At 46.5% G+C, this 20,483-nt stretch overlaps 1 protein-coding gene across 9 annotated transcripts in view; it reads right to left on the bottom strand.

The window, feature by feature from the left end:
- The window catches only part of CLEC16A (C-type lectin domain containing 16A), a 74,203-nt gene that overhangs the window by 41,794 nt on the left and 11,926 nt on the right, over window positions 1-20,483 (bottom strand). For 7 of the 9 annotated variants that reach the window (XM_053276282.1, XM_053276286.1, XM_053276289.1 and 4 more), the window contains 12 exons: window positions 19,361-19,535; window positions 15,311-15,364; window positions 14,047-14,160; window positions 10,140-10,350; window positions 9,752-9,866; window positions 8,720-8,820; window positions 6,842-6,964; window positions 6,338-6,447; window positions 4,376-4,420; window positions 2,916-3,017; window positions 2,611-2,661; window positions 1,984-2,112 (listed from right to left, as the gene is read on the bottom strand). In XM_053276282.1, coding sequence (XP_053132257.1) covers window positions 1,984-2,112; window positions 2,611-2,661; window positions 2,916-3,017; window positions 4,376-4,420; window positions 6,338-6,447; window positions 6,842-6,964; window positions 8,720-8,820; window positions 9,752-9,866; window positions 10,140-10,350; window positions 14,047-14,160; window positions 15,311-15,364; window positions 19,361-19,535 — 1,330 coding nt within the window. The remainder of the gene's footprint in view (window positions 1-1,983; window positions 2,113-2,610; window positions 2,662-2,915; window positions 3,018-4,375; window positions 4,421-6,337; window positions 6,448-6,841; window positions 6,965-8,719; window positions 8,821-9,751; window positions 9,867-10,139; window positions 10,351-14,046; window positions 14,161-15,310; window positions 15,365-19,360; window positions 19,536-20,483) is intronic. The other 2 variants (XM_053276283.1, XM_053276285.1) reach the window with 1 other exon arrangement.

The raw sequence follows: 20,483 nt of genomic DNA, 5'->3' as shown, positions 1-20,483 counted from the left end.
AATTTGGGTATGGAGAGGAAGGCTGCTAGTTTCTGGGGAGAGAAGCTTCAAAGAAAATTCAACCACTAAAGTGCTTTAAGCACATTACCTTGAAAAAATCAGGACAGAGGGGCCCAAAGCTCATGGCAAAAACTGGGCTTGCAGACTTCAGTAAACTGCTTTTGCTATTTCTAGCTAATCAGAAATGTCTCAAGGAATCAAAGTTCTGTTCTAGGAAGAAGAGGTTTCTGCTTTCCTGGAAGTCGGCTTGTGTGCGAACAAAGTGAGATGAAAGATAACAAAGTGAGCTGTTGTGAACGGGCAGCACAAACAGAACAGCTCAGAGACCAGCTGGGACTTCCAAGAATGTTAAGACTCAACGATGTGGTTGCTGTTTTATTCCCTTCTCCCCCCAGATATGCTGATTCTATGTATGCTGAAAGGATAAAGAGACTTAATGATAAGAAGGAATGCACCATCAATACAGTGAAATCAAGCACACGCCGTATTGCATTCTCTTTATAGAAGGAAACAAATAGGTTTCCTAGGAAGAGTTCCAAAAGGTCACCCATCGTTTTGCGTACAGGTTGTACAGTTCACTTGCTCTCATGGTTCGCTCACCCAACAGCTGCCCTAATATTTTATTAGGGTAAAACAGAACCAGGCAGGAGCCATCACGCAGTGGTGAATCACACCCTTTGCACACACAGAAGATCCCAGGTTCGATCCCTGGTATCTTCAATCCCTAGAATTTATTTATTCATTTATTTGATTTTTATACAGCCCTTCGAAAATGGCTCAGGGAGGTTTACAATGAATGACGGAAAAGGCTCCCGAAGAGCTGCCCACAGTCAGAGGAGACAATAAGGGGCTGGAGGGACCCAGGACCTAAGTCACCTCAGCTCAGAAAGCAGCTTCCTGCCCATAAGCAGTTTATTCTAAAGTACTTCTAGGGCCTTAGCAGCATTTCAGGGAGGTGGTAATGAAGCTACTGCGGTGTGGGGGAGGAGGCGGCAACAGCTGAGCTTATCCCGTGTGCCCTGCAATGCATGACTCAGATATCCCAAAGAAACTCCTAGTGGTGGTGGGAACACCTCTGGAACTCTCCACCCCAATATTCTGGCTTTATCAGATTGATAAGAGTTATCTTATCACAACGGTTATTGCGTTTAACATCCAGATGGCTTACAACAGAATTGAACACAAACTAAAATCTACAAGGGAAAAATGCCATTAAAGCAGCCGCTCATAATAAACTCAGCTATACTTTCAAAAGCCTATTTAAAAGGCTCTCAAACACCAGAAGTCATTCAACATGTGAGGGGACAGGAGAGACTTTTCCCGGTGCTAAGAGGAGGGTCAAGGGGGTATCATGTGCATGCATGTGGGAAGGAGTTCCACAGTTGGGGGGCCACCACTGAAAAGGCAACACCTTCAATAGCCAGTCACCTAAGCTCAGAAGGTTCTGGGGTGGGGTGAGGGGAAGATGCGCCCAGAGAAAGGGACATTGGTAGTACAGTACTTAGGTCTGCACAGAGAAAGGCGATCCCTTAGATGCTGGAGTCCCAACCCACTTCTGACTTTAAAGATTAAAATCGGCACTCGAACCGAGCTGGGAAACAAACCGAGGGCTGGTGCAGCTCCTAAGCAAGCTTTGGTTGGGTCAGGAAATAAAATGTATCCCTCTGCAGTCTACAGGGCAAGTGGCTGTGGGCCTACCTACAGTCTGTAGTCGGTCTGTGGCAGCCATGGCTGGGTCAAGGCTGACTTCACTTCTTCCCTTTCCCTACATCACGATGACCGGGGCGCTGGCACTGCTACTCCGGCTGCCCCCTCACCTCTCTTCCAAACTGGGGAGAAGGGAACTCGAGGGACCTGCTACAGGCAAGAAAGGAAGCTTGCTCATGCGAACAGGGGGCCTGGGAGAGAAGCGGTTGTTGCCCTGAGAGTGGCCACACTGTGCCTGGCCCCCATCAACACAATACCCGTCACTCCGCTACTCACCCTTCGTGTCCTTTCTACGTCTCCGCAAGGCAGCCTCTTCACAAAATCAATGCCAGTGAGCGGCGTCCCTGTTGGCGGCAGCAGAATGGAGGCATCCATCATCAAGTACTCCACATTCATTGGCTTAAGCTGGGAAAGGAAAAAGAGCCCCTGCTTTGAATGCTTTGAACCCCCTTGAGATTGTTTTACTGAAAGGCGGTATACAAATTGACAATAAACTGAAAAAATAAATAAGTGTGGCAATAAAATGCTTTCCCAGATTCAATCCCTGGCATCTCCAGGTAGGGCAGGAAAAGACCCTTGCCTGAAAAATCTGGATAAATGCTGCCAGTTAGTGTAGACCAGGCCTGCTCAACTTAGGCCCCCCAGCTGTTTTTGGACTACAACTCCCATAAGCCCCAGCCACAGGGGCCAATAGCCAGGGATTATGGGAGTTGTAGGCCAACATCTGCAGGAGGGCCGAAGTTGAGCAGGCCTGGTGTAGACCATCATGAGCGAGACAGATTAATGGTCTGTCGGCAGAAAGCAGCTCCCTTATATGCATTTTGTGTTTAAACGTGACATTCCAAGATGATCTACATTAATGTCCCAGGTTGCCATCCCCTATCCACCTGGCCGTTTACTTACAGTCATACTTCTATATTCATCTTCAAACATGTCCAGAAAGATTTCTTCTCCCTTTGAAGAAAAACAAGAGGGCTGTCTGTTCCCTCCATCAACATTGCCACTATGGTAAAACTCTGTTTCTCATTAAATGGTGGTCTCAAATAAATCTCATCTTCCCCCACTACACAATCTTGGAGAACTACTTTTGACCAAACTAGGAATGAACAGCACCCCAACGTTCATTTCTGCGGCCTGCTTGACAACTGCTTATGTCCCTCCCACCCACCCACAGGAGGTGCTTCAGGCTTCAGCCCCTAAATGCTCACTCTTGAGGTTGCCTTGCTGATTTGACCCCGATGGAAAACATGGCGCTTGGCCTTTTGATGCTGCTTTTGAAGGAGGCTCTCGCTCGCAAACCGTTTAAATGCCTGGAAAAGAAGATGCCTGTTGCTCTTCTCAGCTTCAGCTTGCAATCTTTTGAATAGGAAGAGCCAGAGAAGGGCAGAGGTACACCCAGAGCCACCACTATGCCAAGGCCTCCCCAGGCAGGGCCCTCACCAACTTCAGCAGAGGCACAAGAATGTAACAGAACAGGAGCCCTGCTGGATTGGGCCCAATTGGAACCCATCTCATCTAGCATCTTGCTTCCCACAGTGGCCCAGCAGATGTCTCTGGGAAGCCCACAGGCAAGAGATGAAGGCATGCCCCCTCTTCTGCTGTTGCAGCCTGTCTCCAAGCCTGGAGGTAGTCTATAGCCAACAAGACTAGTAGCCACTGATAGACCTGAAATTATGCCTTCACCTGAGCCGTGGAAATGTGGTCACCAAGATCTCCCTCCACTGCTCCTACAATGATCACCTGTATGGAAGCATGGAATCAGACCCATGGCGCCTCCCGGTGAGACTGGATAGGCTGCTGGGTTCCTGTCCCTTCCCTGCCCTATGCTTCAGAGGAACTTCATAGGTAAGTGGAGAAAACAAAGAGCAAGGGAGGGAGAGAGCTATGGGGAGGAAGGCTGCCTTTCCTTTCCATCCCCAAGTGCCGGCAAGAGACTAAATGTCGCTCCTGATTCCTGGTAGCCCGGCTGCAATGCTGGGTGTGGCAGGCCAAGGCCAACCCCTGCCCCTGCAGAAGAGCCAACACAGCATCCTTGACTTTTTCCAAAGACTGCATCAGTGCCATCAACAGGGGCTTCAGAGGCTCCCACTGCCACATGCAGAGCGCTGGAGGACTCCAAAGGCAGCAGCGGTTGACAGTATAAGGCTCAGAGGCCACGGACCGTCCACTCCAGATGCATCAGATATACATTGGCCTAACGGGAGCCAAACGACATATTATGTTAAATGTCTAGTTTAGCCCTGTGTGGGTTTTGGTTTTTTTAAACGTAAAAAAAGCAGCAATGGTGGGTGGGAGTAAATCAGCATTGGACTACAGTACACAGAGAGAAGGCACTGAGCTCTTTCCTGCCATTCCCTGGTCCCAGTGAAACAGGGAAGCTTCCGTTAGTGTTTCAATGCCCCCTCTTTGCATGCTTGCTGTGGTCCCAGCCCCGATCCCCTTTCCCACCAAGAAGAGCAAACAGGCAGGGCCAAATCATGCGCTTAGCGTAATATACAGTTTGGCTCAGTAGACTGTGGTCTACTGTTAGGAAGAGACAGCCATATGTCCGGCATTAAACGGCAATTTTTCATATTAGTATTTTTCCATAAGGATTGTTGCAGTTCCTCCAGCTTCCCCTCTTTTCTCCTCTATCTGGAGGTTTGGCCAACTTAAAGCAAGAGCATACCTTATAGAAACGCCGCAGCAGGTGAACACTTTCTTCTCTTGCACCCTAGAAGGAACAGGAAATGCCTCAGTGCTAGTTCAAAGCACAGCTACCGAGAAAAGGGCCTGCAGTTGTTCAAAAGCGGCAAGAATATCTAAAAAGATGCAGCCTTCCATAATTGCCAGTACAGTAACGTTTCCCCCATTTTCAAGACAATTTTTCCTGATTAAGATTAATGTAAACTGCCCTGAGGCATTTTTGGAAGAGCGGCATAGAAATGAAATGAAATCAATCAATCAATCAATCAATCAAAAGAGGCAATTCTCAACAGCACTCTAGTGAGATTGGTCATACAGATTATGCAAGGTGACTTTTAAAAGTTCTCACATTTATTAAGCAGTGCTGTAAATCAGTGGCAGAACCCATGCATGCAGAGATAGAATCCCAAGTTCAATCCCTGGCAACTCTCTTAAAAGGATCCCAGAGATCAGACCTGGAAGAAGTTTTTGGCCTAAGAGACCCTGGAGAGGTGGCACCAGTCAAAACAAAGCACTGGTCTAGATGAGCCAATGATTTCACCAACTAGAAGGTTGCTACACATACCAAACATTTTAGCAGCTGCCCTGACCTCGGTGTTCCAACACACACTTTGCATGCAGAAGGTCACAGGAACATAGGAAGCTGTCTTATACCGAGTCAGAAAACGGTCCATCTAGCTCAGTATTACCTACACTAACTTGCAGTGGTTCTCCAAGCTTACAGGCAGGAATCTCTCCTAGCCTTACCTGGAGATGCTGCCAGGATTGAACCTGGGACCTTCTGCTCTTCCACTGGGCTATGCCCCCATCCCCCAAGGGGAATATCTTACAGCACTCACATGTAGTCACCCAAGCAAATGCAAACCAAGTTGGACCCTGCTTAGCAAAAGGAACAATTCCTGCTCGATACCACAAGAACAGTTCCTCTCCCCAAGTTCAATTCCTGGAATCTCCAGAGAAAAAGAGATTTTGTCACCTAGTAGCAAGGTGAGAAAGACTTGCCTCTGCTCTGGAGAGCCACTGCCAATCAGAGTGGATGGCACTGAGACAGGTGGACCAAGGGTCTGCATTAGCAGGAGGCAACTTCCAAGACATGACTGGACAGCAGAGCTGTTAACAGCTCAAAAGACGAGACCCCTCATCTTCTTTACAAAAAATTTAACAAATTTCTATACTGTCCCAAACTTGTGTGTCTGGGCGGTTTACAAATTAAAACACAATTAAAACAGAATTTAAACATTAAAACAATTTAGAACTTAAAACAAGTTAAATGTATTAAAACAGTAAATCTAATTAAAAGCCTGGGTGAACAGATGTTTTAAAAGTTGTCAGAGATGGGGAAGCTCTTATTTCAACAAGGAGCACATTCCAAAGCCTCAGGGCAACAACAGAGAAGGCCTGTCCCTGAGTAGACGAACCTCTCCCCAGATGAGCTTAATAGGTGGTGGGAATCATGGCGAAGAAGATGTTCTCTTACATATCCAGGGCCTAAGCTGTTTAGGGCTTTATAGGTCATAACCAGCACCTTGTATTTTGCCAGAAACGTATCAGCAGCTCTTTCAATACGGGGTAATATGGTCTCTCCAAGATGACCCAGAGACCCACCTGGCTGCTGCATTCCATACCAAGTGCAGGTTTTGGACAATGTACAAAGGCAGCCCCACACAGAACACATTGCAGTAGTCAAGTCTGGAGGTGACCAGCAGATGTACCACTGTTTTGAGGCCATTTATCTCAAGAAATAGAAGCAGCTGGTGAATCAGCTGAAGCTGATATGCTTCTGCTCCACTTGACGACAGGAAGAGCAGACACATTCTCCTGACAAGCCAACCCAACAGCAGCCAACAGCAAAGCCCCACAAAAAGCACTCTGGGCTGGCAATCAAGCAGCCCCAGCACTTCCAAGCTGGAAGCGCCATGGAAGTTACCGAAACCGAAACACTCACTTCCAGGCAGGCGAGATGCACATCTTTGATAATACTACCATGTTTGGCCAACACCAGCTGTTTCAACAGCAGGCAGCCAAGCTCCAACGTTGCCAAGCGGATTTTGCCATCTATGGGAGGAAGGAAAGAGAGGAGTGTAAGCAAAACGATGGCTGCATTATTCCAAAGGGATTCAGAGCAAGGGGGCCTGGGCTCAGGACCATTCCAGTCATTTAATACTGACAGCAAAATGCACTTCACTCTCACGCACCAGAATCCCGCCACTTATCAGGCTTGTTCTCATGGTGAGAACAAGCCTGTTGTTTTATGACACCCTGAGCATTGGTCTGCTGCTCTAGGTCATCATCCTAACCAGCTCCTGTCTCAGAAGAAAAGAGAGTCACAAGTTCTCAAGCAGAATGAAGGACACACAAGTGTCGTGAACACAGGTTGCTTTAGACCACACACGATACTTATGCGTCAACACTCATTACCACCAAGAGATGGTTGATGCAAACCCTCTACCTGGGTGAGCGGCACAGTTCATGATCCTGATGAGTCTTTCAGCAAGCACATGGTTGTAGGCGTTTTTCTCCTCTGCGTCTTGTGCCGAGAGCTGAATTCTCTCCAGCGTGACTGGCTCAATTCCTTGAAGAAATGAGAGGCATTTACTACATCACGGCTGTTTATCAAAGCACAACTTCTGAGGAATCATCATGGCAGCAAAGTTGCTCTTCCAAATGTGGCCCATGCGAGATTTGGAGAAGTGGGGAACAAAGGACACTGACTTCATCAACCCTTCTGTGTTTCCACTCAAAGCCCTGAGATCTAGATTGCCCGTCTCCTGCTCAGGGATTCAATCATCCTAGGCCCTTCACCTCCAGCAAGTTTCTCCACAGCCACTTGAGGTGCTCCAAACATTTTTGTGCCGATAAACCCAACCGGAGTCCTGATAATACTCTTGCTAATAATTGCTGAAGTTAGGAAACTACCTTAGTGGGAAAAGTCTGGTCAGCAACTAGCTTTCTTGGAAGAGATAAGAGTGGGAGTGGGACAGGCCTTCCAATCCCCCAAAAGGGGCTTCAAGCAAGACTTCACTCCCTCCTCACATCTCCTCTTTGTGATGGACATCTCATGTGGCCAGGGATGATGGGAGTTGTAGTCCAACAACAGCTGGAGGGCAACAGTTTGAGACGCCTGTTTTAAGGGAAGAGGAAAGCAGAAAGGAGGGGGCAGAGAGAGTGTTAAGGGAACAAGAGTGGGTCCGAAGCGGGAGGGAGGGTTAGATTTTGGTCCATATTCCCAAAAGGCTGAAGGGAGCTGCACTCCACCAGTCTGACTCTTGTGAGCACTAACAAACACATGCATGAATCCAGGGAAAGAGAGGATCTGGGGACACGTAGTAGGCTTGTTAAAGCATGCAAGTAACTTAAAAGTGACCACGCACAACGAGCTGTTCCTGTGACACAGAGAGGCAATTTCTCAGAAAAGTCTGCTTCAGAACGCCATCTTTATTCAACAAGCCACGTTACAGCAAGGCCGTCTGTCATATCCACAGACGATGTGCAAAGCTCATTGTCTCAGCGCCACCCAGCCACAGAATGCCATTGCGTAATAAAAGCAGGACAACAGATGCCTCTCCCACCAACCCTGAACTCCTGGTGGCCAGGCAGTTCCAGTAAATTTAAGGCCCGCTTGTTCCAGCCTTAGCACTCTTCTGGAATGTCGCTCTCAGCACCGTTTCCCTGAACACACAAACGGAGCTATTCCCGTACTTGATGCAACACTGACATTTTAGACATATTTTTAGATTTGTTTTAAAATAACAACATGATAGGATCACCAAAAAGGAAAAGTTAGATTGTTTTGGCAATTAACGTGCTTTGCCTGATGCCAAACAGCTATGATGCTTTGTAGATCAAATCTAGGGGCGGGCGGGGACTCCTGAGGATTTTTAACTCCCAGGCGCCCCCAGCTCTCTGGTGAGCAGGACACTCAGCCCCACACGGCGCTCCTCCCCAGAGGCCTCACTTCCACTGCCATTTCTGAGAAAGTAAGTAACAGCAGGACTCTCTTCTCGGCAAAGGGAAAGGGCTCCTGGTGCTGCTTCTTAACATGTCCCTGTCTCAGTGCAAATGACAGAATACTTACTCCTCTCCTAGGCCCTCTGCCTGTGTGCCAGGAAAGGATTGGGGGCGGGGGTGGTGGGGAGAGGGCATTGGCGGCGACCACAAATCATGGCTGGCTAGTGAGCGAAGCCTAAATGTGTGGATTCCTGCACATGGTGCACTCTGCACCCTGAAATGCCACCATGCAACTATGAAGCATTATGATTCATCATGAGCTGGAAGGAGCGCAAGAGGGCCAGGATATTCATTATGCTGCTGCAGGGTCAAGCCTTACCCTTGTTATGAGACATGGCATACAGGAGGCACAGCACGAACAGAGCGTGGTAATCGTCTTCCGCACACTCCAGGGAGTTATACACCATCTCGAGAAAAGGCCTGGGAGAGGGAACACATTTAGAATTCACGTGTCTGTGTCCTACCATTTAGGGTCATCAGTTACAAATGGCACGGTACAGACTCCAAGGGAAGGGACCTGTGTCCCAAGGAGCTTACTTGCTACAGGGAAAACTGAATAGTCTCTTCCACAGGGAGGCAACAGAGATGACAGAGTCAGGCTTGCTTGACAACAGGGTGAGCAGCTGAGCTTCAGGTCGGAAGGCATGCTTGATGTTGTGTGGTTTAGGGCAACAGGCATCCAAGCGGCCTTGAAGCTGGGGAGATCCACCCTACGCCCAGGGGAGGTCAGAAAAGGATTGGGGACAACCGCACAATCCTCCAAGTCCATGGAGCGAGCTGGCATGCCTTGGCTAAACTCTCCTTGATGCAGGCAGGGTGACTGGACTCGGCTGCCTTTGTGCTCCCATTCTTTCCTCCAGACTCCCCTCCAGGGCCAACACTCCCCTCACAGGATGCACCCAGAGCCTGTCATGCATCCTCCCAGACACCACTGCCCCATCACTGCCAGATATGCTCAAGTGGCTGGCTGGCAAATGGGCGCCCCTGTTGGGGGTTGCAGCCAGGACGAACGAAAATGGATCAGTGAAAGTGCCAGCCAGCCCTGAGGGCACCACCCAGCAAGAACACGACAAAAACACATTTTTTAGAAGTCTTCCAGGGACTGAGGAAGGAAGGGCAAATTGCTGACCATTGGTTTCGGCTGAACGGTTGGCTAAGGAGATCTTTTCCAGACAACGGAGAAGAGTCAAGTTCTGCCCTGCTCACCACGCCCTTGCTTTAGACATATAGATGCTTTAGACAAGCGGCCACTAAATGGACATATATGCAGAAGAGACCTTGGGAAGAGGACAGAAAACAGGAAAGACTCCACAGCAAGAGCAGGATGCGACCTCCAAGTCTCTTCCCATACCTGCTCCACTTCGATGCTTCAAGGCCAGCCGCGCCTGCGCTCTTTTCTTCATCCGTGATGTTTTGCTCTGTCACAGAAGCCAGTTTGCATCGCTCCATGATCACCATCTCGATTTCTGCAGGGTAAACAGCAAAACATGGATTTAAAGGGAGATGTTATACAGAGCAGGTGGGACAGAAGTAGTCCAGGGATGAATCGCTTGGTCCTTGCTGGCTGCTGGAATTTTCATGAAGAATGCCGGGCAAGGCAGTTAGTTCCTCAGGTGAGATCTGCACATTGCAATCAAACCAAGCAGACCCAGAATGGATCTCAAATGCCCACAAGAAATCAGGACCACATGAAGAAGAGACTCCTATTTGTTGTGGTTTCCACTGATCAGCACACTCACCTTCACTCTCCCCACTCGGCTTGATGCCTTTTGAAGGTCCCTCCATGCCTTCTTGGTTATCTTCCGCCCCCCTCTCTTCCTCCTCGTCCTCCCCAACATTTTTATAGTTGGGTCTCTTCTGCAGCCGCTTCTTCCCCTTCTGCTTGTTTATCTCCAGGGATCTCTCCAAGGTCTCAGAAGGCTTAATGAAGTATCTGATGCCTGTCTTCGCCTAAAATATTGACAGACACAAAAGCCCTCCTTAGCATGCAGGATACTTTCACATGTTTTGTAACAAAGCAACTGGACCAAAACACAACCTTATGTTTTACCTGCATTCAGATGTCTGTAAACACATAAAGGTTTGTGTGTCAATGACTGCACCCGCATTCCGCTGAAAAGTGAACCAAACCATTTGTAAACCACATAAATACCAATCAAATTGTGAATAAAAAGGTGAACCTAGGTACAGGCCCCTCGAATGCAGGGTAGATAGGACTGCTGTACTTGCATTCAACATGTAGACAGCTGTACGTGTGTACAGATTGTAGAAGAGTTGAAAATATTGTTGAATAGGGCTACTGTTGTGTGTGGGAGGAGAGCTGGTCTGGTGGTAGCGAGCATGAATTGACCCCTTTGCTAAGCAGGGTCTGCCCTGGATTGCATTGGAATGGGGAGACTACATGTGTGAGCACTGTAAGATATTCCCCTTAAGGGGATGTGACCACTCTGGGAAGAGCACTGGCATGCTGCCATGCAGAAGGTTCCAAGTTCCCTATCTGGCAGCATCTCCAGGTAGGGCTGGGAAAGACTCCGGCCTGCAACCTTGGAGAAGCCGCTGCCAGTCTGTGTAGACAATCCTGAGCTAGACAGACCAATGGTCTGACCCGGTAGAAGGCAGCTTCCTGTGTTCCTATGAATGGCTCAACAAAGCTGGGAATTGTAACTTAGGGATAACTTCTGTGGAACTTTGAGTCTCGGTGTTTAGGGCTGAATCTTGAACCATGAGAGCTGCTAGTCAGCAACAGCAAGATGCTGCATTGCCAGAAGGATGAGCAAGAGGCAGTGGCCCAGTCCAGATGTTACGAACACTGAACCCTAGTTTTGCACAAGATCTCCTAGCCTCAGGCATGGGATGGGTGCAGGAGCGTGGGATGGGGAGATTCTACTTCTGATTGTGGCTTAGAACAATTATGGAAAAAGACTGGGATCTAAATTTTAGGGGATGGGGCCATAGTAGAGCATCTGCTTTGCATGCAGAATGTCCCAGGTTCAAATCTTGGATCTCAGCACATTTCCAGGTGCTGAGTCTCCTGCTTGAAACCCTGGAGAGCTGCTGCCAGTCAGTGTAGACAATACAGTGCTAGATGGACCAATGGCCTGACTCGGTCCAAGGCAACTTCCTATGATCTATTTTAAAGTTTGGGTCGGGACATTGACTAAAAAAAAATAAAAAATGAAAGAATGTCAGTTACCACCTTCAGGTTACAGGAAGGGGAGAAAGTAGGTTAAGCCAAACTAGCGCAGCAGGACTGGACCACATCCGATTCAGGCAGGAAGCAGGTGGAAACCATTCTCACAGGAAGGAAGGCAAGTGCTGAATGTGACCTCCTGCCCTGCGTCACATGTTATGAACACTCATGACTCACCAAGCAAAGGTAATCCTATCAAGACGACCCCTTTGGGGTCTCTCCACTGCAGGAAACACAAGCATCCCTATCTCTCCCAAGTTGGCAGCCTTTTCCTATAGCAAGAGGAGCAATTCTAGGGCTGCAAGCCAAACCTGGCCCCAGTTGCTGCTGCTCTGAAAAACAAGATTGCTGTGGGTGCAAGTACTGCACCCCATTCTCCCTCCCTCCACCCCCCCCCCCCCAATTGACAGGTAGTCTGAAAGAGGTTAAAAAAAAATAAAGCCACAGTTTTATTTTCAAAGCTACAGTTTTAGACACTTGGCTGGGAAATGCTGGTTTAAGCTACACTGTAAGGGAAGAACAGTGTTCTGCCATGGCGGTTCCTGTGTGAATCACTTCTCTCTCAGCCTCTGTGTTCCTTGCTTTGTGCAGCTCTGCTGGCCACTTCACTAAGAAGATATGTGCAGGTCCGCCCAGTCTGTGGCTCACTGGGTACAGCAGGGAAAGCGGTTCTGTCCCCCAAACCACCACCGTTTTATCCAAGACACTGGTATTCCACCTTTTGGTAGTGTAAGGGTCACACCTCTTGCCTCTGGTCCCATTCCCGCCACTATTTTGCACCTAGTTCCCATTGGTGGATTTGGTGGTCCTAGTAAAAAACAAAACAAACAAACAATGGAACGAACCCAGCTCTGCTTAAAGGTTTTGCTTTTTGGTTGAGTTTTTGTCTGGCAGGGCAAACTAGCAACCGTTCCAATCCTTTTTCTGGATCTGTGGTGTGGCATGCTTTAATTTGATACCTCACTTGTCTCTGGAGGGTCGTCACCTTGCTCTGGCCGATTATCCAAGCTGGCTTTGGTCGACAAACAGATGTACAGGTATGTAGGCACCACCACCTGGGGTCGCCCAGAACAGTGCTGTACACAACTGCCCTACTTCACATCATTTTCACCCAGGGGTTCCCACTCATGGTCCACACAGCAAGTCTGGGTTTTCATTACTGTTTCATTTATATACCACCCATCCAAAAATGGCTCAGGGCAGTTCATAATTTAAAAAAACCAAGTATGAACATAAAAAACAAAATACAACTATCGAAAATATTAACTCACTTTAAAAACATTAACACCATTTAAATATTATTGAAAGCCAAGCTAAAGAGGAAGGTCTTTATGACTCTCTCGAAGGCCTCCAGGAATGATAAACCTCTTATCTTACAGGGTAGGCAAACTTGGCCCTTCAGCCATTGCTGAACTACAACTCCCATCATCCCCAGCCACAATTACTGATGGGAGTTGTAGTTCAGTAACAGCAGGAGGGCCAAGCTTGCTCACCCATTTAAACCCACAAGGAGCATGGTTCCACAACCTAGCGAAAGCAACTGAGAAGGCTTGATCCCAAGTTGCCACAAACAAATGATGGCACCCAAAGATGGACCTCTCCTAATGATCTTAATAAGTAGTGGGGATCTCGCAGAGGAAGGTGCTCTCTCAGGTAACCTGGGCCTACGCATTCCAGGGCTTTAAAAAGGTAATAACCAGCATTTTATATTTTGCCTGGAAACATACTGGCAGCCAACTCAGGTGTTTGAGTACAGGCACAATCGGCTTTTTTGCTTAGCAAAGACTGAAATGCTGAACTGTGAGATTCCACTGCTGTCCTACTTAGCAAGTGTGGCTCAGCCTACTATATTATGCCCAGCTTGTAACACAGACAGGCCAGTTTTTTATCTCTGGCAATCGGAAGTGGCGGTCCAGAACTAGCAGTAGCACACTTCTGTTTTTTGAGGGATTAAAAAAGAACTTATTCAGAAAAGTCATCAAAGTATGAAAACACTTACTCCAACACACACCCCTAAACTGTTAAAGAAACCTCAGGCTTGAGAAATTCTGCAAAATCGCTTCAGTGGAAACGGAGCTGCTGCTGCAGAACAAGGTCTCAAGCATCTGACCACAGATTTCCCAGTAATAAAAGCCACTTGAAGAAAACTGGCCAAGATGTACAGAGTCAGCTAATGTGCTGTGAAGACAAGATTGTTTTCATATGTAAGCGAACCTCCTATCTCTCCATTTGCATGCAGGGAGCAGGCCAACATTGTGGCTTTTAAAAAGAAAGATGAAGTGTACCAGATACATGCAGCCTGGCAACCCTCTAGATAGAACAGAAGCAAAAAGGAAGGCAGCTGCTCACACACACACACCACACTCCCCAGTTCGTGGAAAATGAGCACGTGTGCCTGAGCTCTGGCCTGTGGTTCATGAGAGGCAGATGCAACCACACAGATGTTCCTCACTTACTGAGCTTTTCTGGATATCGTGCTCAACTTTTGAAGAAAACACTGACAGGTCTCCGTTAAGAATAACTTCAGCCAGAGAGTTCACCAGAGGGGCGTAATGGATAATTAAGAACACCTGCAAAGGAGAGGCAGAAGAGAACGTTAGGGAGGGGGCCTGCAAAGCCACTCTTGCGGTCTCCCATGCCTGGAACCCTTTCCCCTGCGTTCTTTCTTCTGCCCTCGGGGCGATCTGAACATGCAGAAGTAGTGCAAGACGCAGTTCCCTCAAGCACAGCACTGATGGAAAGTCCAGCTAGTGTGCACATGTCACATATCTGGATGCTTCCCCACATCAAAAGTCCCTTGAGGTGGAAAGTGAAAAGCTCAAGAAGTATTCAAAGGCTAGTCTTCCTGCTGAGGAGCTCGCTTTCCATCGCAGGGAAAGGTAGCGGGGCAAGGTGGGGGCAATCCTCACCTGCAGGCTGAGGTGGTACAGTCCTCCCCATCAGTACCACATGCTTCTTCTGCATGTTTTAACTGGCTCCTGAGGAAAGCCTCTCTGAAAAAATCCTAGTCCTACCATAACTGCTTTTCCACTGTCCCCTGCAAAAGCCACCCCATTACACTGTCCCCTGCAAAAGCCACCTGCCTCTCTCCTCGCCTTTGGCTACTGCCAGCCATGAGTTTCTAAGCTTTGAGAAGGGGCTGTCACTCAGTGGCAGTGCTTGGGCCTTGTATGCAGGGGCTTCCAGGTTCAATCCCTGACATCTCCAATTAGGATGATCTCCACAGTAACAGGACCAGGAAAGACCTCTCTCTGCCAGACACCTGGAGACACCAGTGAAAGCAGGCAATACAAGACCAGATGGACCAATAGCCTGCCTTGGTATAAAGACAATTTTGTGTGCTCTTCAGAAGCATCCACAGCTCAGTGGCTGAACGCATGAGGGACGTCCCAGGTTCAATCACCTAAAGGGATCCCAGGTAGCAGGGCTGGGAAAGACTTCTCTCTGTTTGGTCTAATGACCGTAAATAAAATTACAATTACAATTACACCTTCTCTCTGCATGAGACTTTGAAGAGCTGCTGCCAGTCAGAGAAGACCATACTGAGCTAGCTGAACCAGACTCAAGATAAGACAGCTTCATACATTCAGGCAGAGACAAGGTCACCTGTACAGCATCAAGCACATTGCTGATGCTATGCAAATATTAAATATATTCACTGGTAAAATTACAAGTTCTCAACAATGCACTAAATACAGAGTAGAGATATTTGACACATACTTGCGACAACAGGTACAGAGCAACCTGAAGACTTATTTTCGGACGCTCATCACCCTAAGGAGCAAAGGATTGAAAGAAGAGCATTAATTGCCTAAAAGTTAGCACAAGGTTGCCCAACCTTGGCCCTTTAGGCTGCTTTTGGACTACAACCCCCCCAGTCCCCAGTCACAGTGGCCAAGGTTCAGGGATGATAGGAGTTGTAGTCCAACACATTCAGGAGGACCAAAATTGTGCAGTCCTGAGTTAGCATGTACCACAACAGCTAGTATGTTAAATTGTAGAAATCATCTCAAAACTCCAGTGACAAAATTGGTTAAGAGAACATTTCCTGAATGATCACTTCCACCCTTATAATCATTTCTGAGAGCATCAGTGAAAAAGTCTTTTGACAAAAATCCTTGTAAGAGACTGTGTAACGTGAACAACAGAATGAACAAGTTGTTCTTGTTAAAAGAGGGCAAATGTGGTTCATTTCATGGCCCTGGTAATTTTGCAGTAGATGGTTGAATTTTAAGCTAATGTGTTTTGACTTTTTGACTTTTATAACACGGGCCTTATATACAGAAGAATAATGTGCCTCTAAGTGAGAAGGAGAACATGAATTCTGGAGGACCTTGTGATAGCTTATGATAAAGTCACAGAGGAAGACATTAAAGTTGAATCATGCATTACTTGCTGGACAAGACTTTAAGACTTCAAATTACTTGGCAACACAGCATCAAATTGACAAGTTTTAAAAAAGGATTTTAGCTCATTTGTGAGCACAATATTACTACATATACTTTGGGGCACTTTTTAATTGGTATATGTATGAGGATGTTTAATATTTTATTTTTATATAATGACCGTAACTGTGTTTTAAGCTGTTATGTAGAACTTTTAATTTTTATTATTGAAATACCTATTCGTAGCCATATTTATACTTTTTAGATATATATATTACAGCCTAGTATTATATTCGTCTTTTTCCTGATCTTTTGTATTGTTCTGGTTCACAAGTTAGTGCTATTGCATCTCAAATGTTCACGTGTCTGCTGTCTTGAATTGGGGTGGATAACATCATGAGAAACCACACCATTGGTGACACCCTGTATGTCACTCATTAAAACTGTACCAAATTTGGTTCAAATCAGGAAGTCTACAAGTTAGCCCTCTTGCGCCTTCAATGTTCATGTGTCCGCCATCTTGAATTGGGGTGGATTACATCATCACAACTAGGTCATTAAGGTGTCCCAACAACTGTACCTGATTTGGTTCATATTGGTCCAGGCATTGCGAAGTAGATAGGGAGGAAACACACACAGAGAATGCCGGGCTATCTGATAAGCCTACCCCTTATCTGAGCCATTTCAAATAAAGTTAAAGAAGGTTTCTGATGCTTCCAAAAGACGTTTCAAGTCCTCTCAGAGCAGCCATCAAGAACAGTCCTCCATAGGCCTCTACTGCTCCAACACGACACATAGCTGTTACAATCACTCTCCCAGGTTCATCTGGGAGAGAGTGGCTGAAATATCTCCAGCTAGGCTGGACTCCACTTATGCAGCTTGCCATCCACAAGTATTTTGTGGGAACACAGAACATGTGCACAAAGCAACGAGCGGGAGCTGCTACCAGACTAAAGTGGTCAGTCCCACCTTTATGGCAGAGATGAATCAGCCCCAGGTGCTCAGAGGCAGTACAACCTTCTCAGAAGCAAATGCTCCAGAGGGGGGAAAACCAAGCGGGTGGAAGATTTAACAAGAGCCACTGACATCATCTATTAAACAAACAAAGACTTCCTAGGTATTTGGTTCACCCAGACACAGAACAGTTTGATTCTTATCGTGTTCAACAATGCCTTAGAAGCTCTTATTCAAAGTGACATATATGCTGCTGAACAGTCACTAACATTTCTTGGAAAAAGCTATCATATTCTTTGAGAAATTCTGCTCAATAAGCTACACAAGGTCAAATGCAGAAGAATCTTCTAGCTGTGCCAAGAATCCATTTTCCTCTAGTTTCCTTCTGAAAGGAAAAAAATGACCTCAGCTATATCAACCAAGTTTCTTGTAAAGAGAGAGAGAGACCAGCAGTAGCACATAAACCAGAGGCGGTTCTTCTTGTGAACCATTTTTAAAAAGGGTAGACGTCCTAGTCTTTATTAAAAAGAATTAAGAGTTCAACTACACCTTTGTAATGATCAGCCACCCCTCCCCCTGGGGAGGTAACCAGAAGTGAACCCTGTTCTAACTGACAGGCTGGTGAACTCCAGGGCTTGGATCAGCACACCAGGTGGGTGGGACCTAGAGAGCTGTTGGAAGGAAGAAGGCAGTTCTTGGTTAGAAAAGGACATGGGGCCAGGAAGAATGGCTGCAGGAAAATGACTCTGTGGATCTTTGGAAGATAGGAGGGCAGGAAGACTGAGTTCTCCTCTGGAGTTTGGGGAATTAAAGAAAAGGAAGCTTGGGCTTGGGCTTCAGGAAGTTTATTCTAGGGAAAAGTTTGTTTAGTCAGACTTTGCATTAGTAGTTATATTCCTTGTGTGTGTTTTGCATATTCTTGATACTGATCTTTTATAGTTGAAATATAGTTGAAATAAGAAACACTAGCCTACGCTCAATACACCTAGGGCATAGCAAAAGACCCTGCACACATTTAAGGGTGCTTTTGCATTTTCCTACATACCTGTTCTTTGCTAGTGGGTAACCAAGATTTTCAAAGTGTGCCGCCCCGACATCATTCTTTTGAACACTTCTTTTGAAGTATTCATGTAACCTACTGAGTATCTTTATCTGTAACTAAAAGCTGAGTAAGCCTCAGATGAAAGCAGTCTGTAGTACCTGAATAAAATTGTTTTTTTTCTTTTTGTTCCTTTTCTTCTACAAGCCTCTACAAGGTTTTTAACTCAAGAAGGGCTAAAGGGGGATTTCTCTGGTGCAAACACGTCTCCTCAGACATCCAGCAGCTAACAGTTTTCTCACCACGTGCAGGCTTGCATGTGGAAGATGTCTGTAATTGTCTAGTAGCAAAATAAAGAGTTTCCCCCCTGGAATTCCACCCCAAGCCCAGGGAGGTTCAAGCTCTGTAATATTGAGGGGTGGCGGCAGCAGCCATTTTTGAACCAAGAACCAATACAGAAGAGTATTAGGAGAAGCCTAGTCACGCAGCTCAGCATGGATGATTCAGCATTTCTTGCCCTCACATGAGCTTGCACTGAGACAAAGGATTTAATCTGCTACAACCTTAATCAAGAGTAATAATTTTATTGGAACTATTTCAGTTTGTCTTAAAGTCTATTTAAGAGAATGTCTTCTTTGTTATGAACCCCACTGCGATCATCCAGAGAGGTCCATCTGCAGTTGCCACCAGTCTGTCTGGTGGCCACACAGGGGTGGGCTTTCTCTGTTGCCGCCCTGAGGCTTTGGAAAGTACTCCCTGCTGAAACAAGAGCCTCCCCATCTCTGATGGCCCTTAAAAAGACTCTTAAGGGTAATTTACTCACCCAGGCTTTTTAACTAGAATTGTGGTTTTAAACTGTTTTAATTTTCTTTTAATTTGATTCATGTGTGTTTGAAACCACCCCGAGATCAGCGTTTGGGGCAGTGTACAAATCTACCAAACAAATTAAAGGTAAAACTGGACCATTATGTTTTTTGGGTTGGTTCAGACATAACATCCTATCACAGTTTGCACTGACTAGTTTAGTTCCAACCCATGATTTGTGTTCCAGACGTGCAGGCAAAGCACAGAATGTGCCTCTTTCCTGCCTTCCCTAAACACGATCCCAACAGCAGTCTATGAAGCGGAACATCACCCTAGACCACAGTTTGCCCATTTCAGATGGGACACCATTCTGCAGTCTGCCCAACCTCCTCCTCCTCCTCCAGCAGTCACTTGCATACCAAATGGGGGTGGTTCTCAACACTTTGACAAATGAGTATTGATGAATATTTATATGCCATTTTCAACACACACCCCCAAAAGCCCACAAAGCAGTACACACAGAAAAAGAAGTTAGGGTTCCCTGTTCCACAAGGGAACAATCTAAACCAAGACACGGTCATTTCTTACCTTATCTTGATTTACTAAGGAATACACATAAAGGGGCAGGAAGAGGCTGTTCAGTAAGTGATCTGTGAGCACCTCATTTAGGAATTCACAGTTAATGATAAGGATATCATTAAGGTAGTGGAGATGATCAAGGTGCTCAGCTACCAGGTCGCTGAGCTTTCCTCGGTTTCTGTGCCTGCAAAAGAAGGGAACATTAAGAACTACATGTCCAACTACCCTGTTTCCCCGAAAATAAGACATACCCCGAAAGTAAGACCTAGCAGTAATTTCTGATGTACCACTAATTGCCCTAGTGCATTTTTTGGGGCTAAAATTAATATAAGACACTGTCTTATTTTAGGGGAAACACGGTATATAAAAACCAAACTATACTATGATTTGAAGCAATTTCTACCTACAGTGCATGCATTTCCTCCTAAAAGTTGCCGTTTTAGTTCCTCCTTCCACCTTTATATCCTTCTGGGAATACATGAAGCTATCTTTTAAACCCAGTAATTAAAACAGGGAGCCAAGTGCAGAAGGAAGGACACCACAGCACCCTCTGCCTCCTCATAGGAACATAGGAAGCTGCCTGATACCAAGTCAGACCCTTGGTCCATCTAGCTCAGTACTGTCTACACAGACTGGCAGCAGCTTCTCCAAGGTTACAGGCAGGAGTCTCTCTCAGCCTGATCTTGGAGATGCTGCCAGGGAGGGAACTTGGAACCTTTTGCAAGCAGATGGTCTTCCCAGAGCAGCCCCATCCCCTGCGAGGAATATCTTACAGTGTTCACACATTAAATAAATAAATAAAAATATTTTTTAACATTTTATATCCCGCTCTTCCTCCAAGGAGCCCAGAGCGGTGTACTACATACTTAAGTTTCTCCACACAACAACCCTGGGACGTAGGTTAGGCTGAGAGAGAAGTGACTGGCCCAGAGTCACCCAGCAAGAATCACGGCTGAATGGGGATTGTACATTTAGTACAAATCCGAAGGATTGCTCTACCCGACACTATAAAGAAATATATTATATGTACTAAAATGTTTTGGTGACTGGTAAGGAGTCAGTTTTCCATCACTGCCACTGAAGGCGGCTTATTGATAGCTGAAACGCGTATCGCTTGTGAGATGTTTCTTTG

This window comes from Hemicordylus capensis, chromosome 13 (genome assembly GCF_027244095.1).
Source record: "Hemicordylus capensis ecotype Gifberg chromosome 13, rHemCap1.1.pri, whole genome shotgun sequence".
Taxonomy (NCBI): domain Eukaryota; kingdom Metazoa; phylum Chordata; class Lepidosauria; order Squamata; family Cordylidae; genus Hemicordylus; species Hemicordylus capensis.
This window is presented reverse-complemented; position numbering and strand designations above follow the sequence as displayed.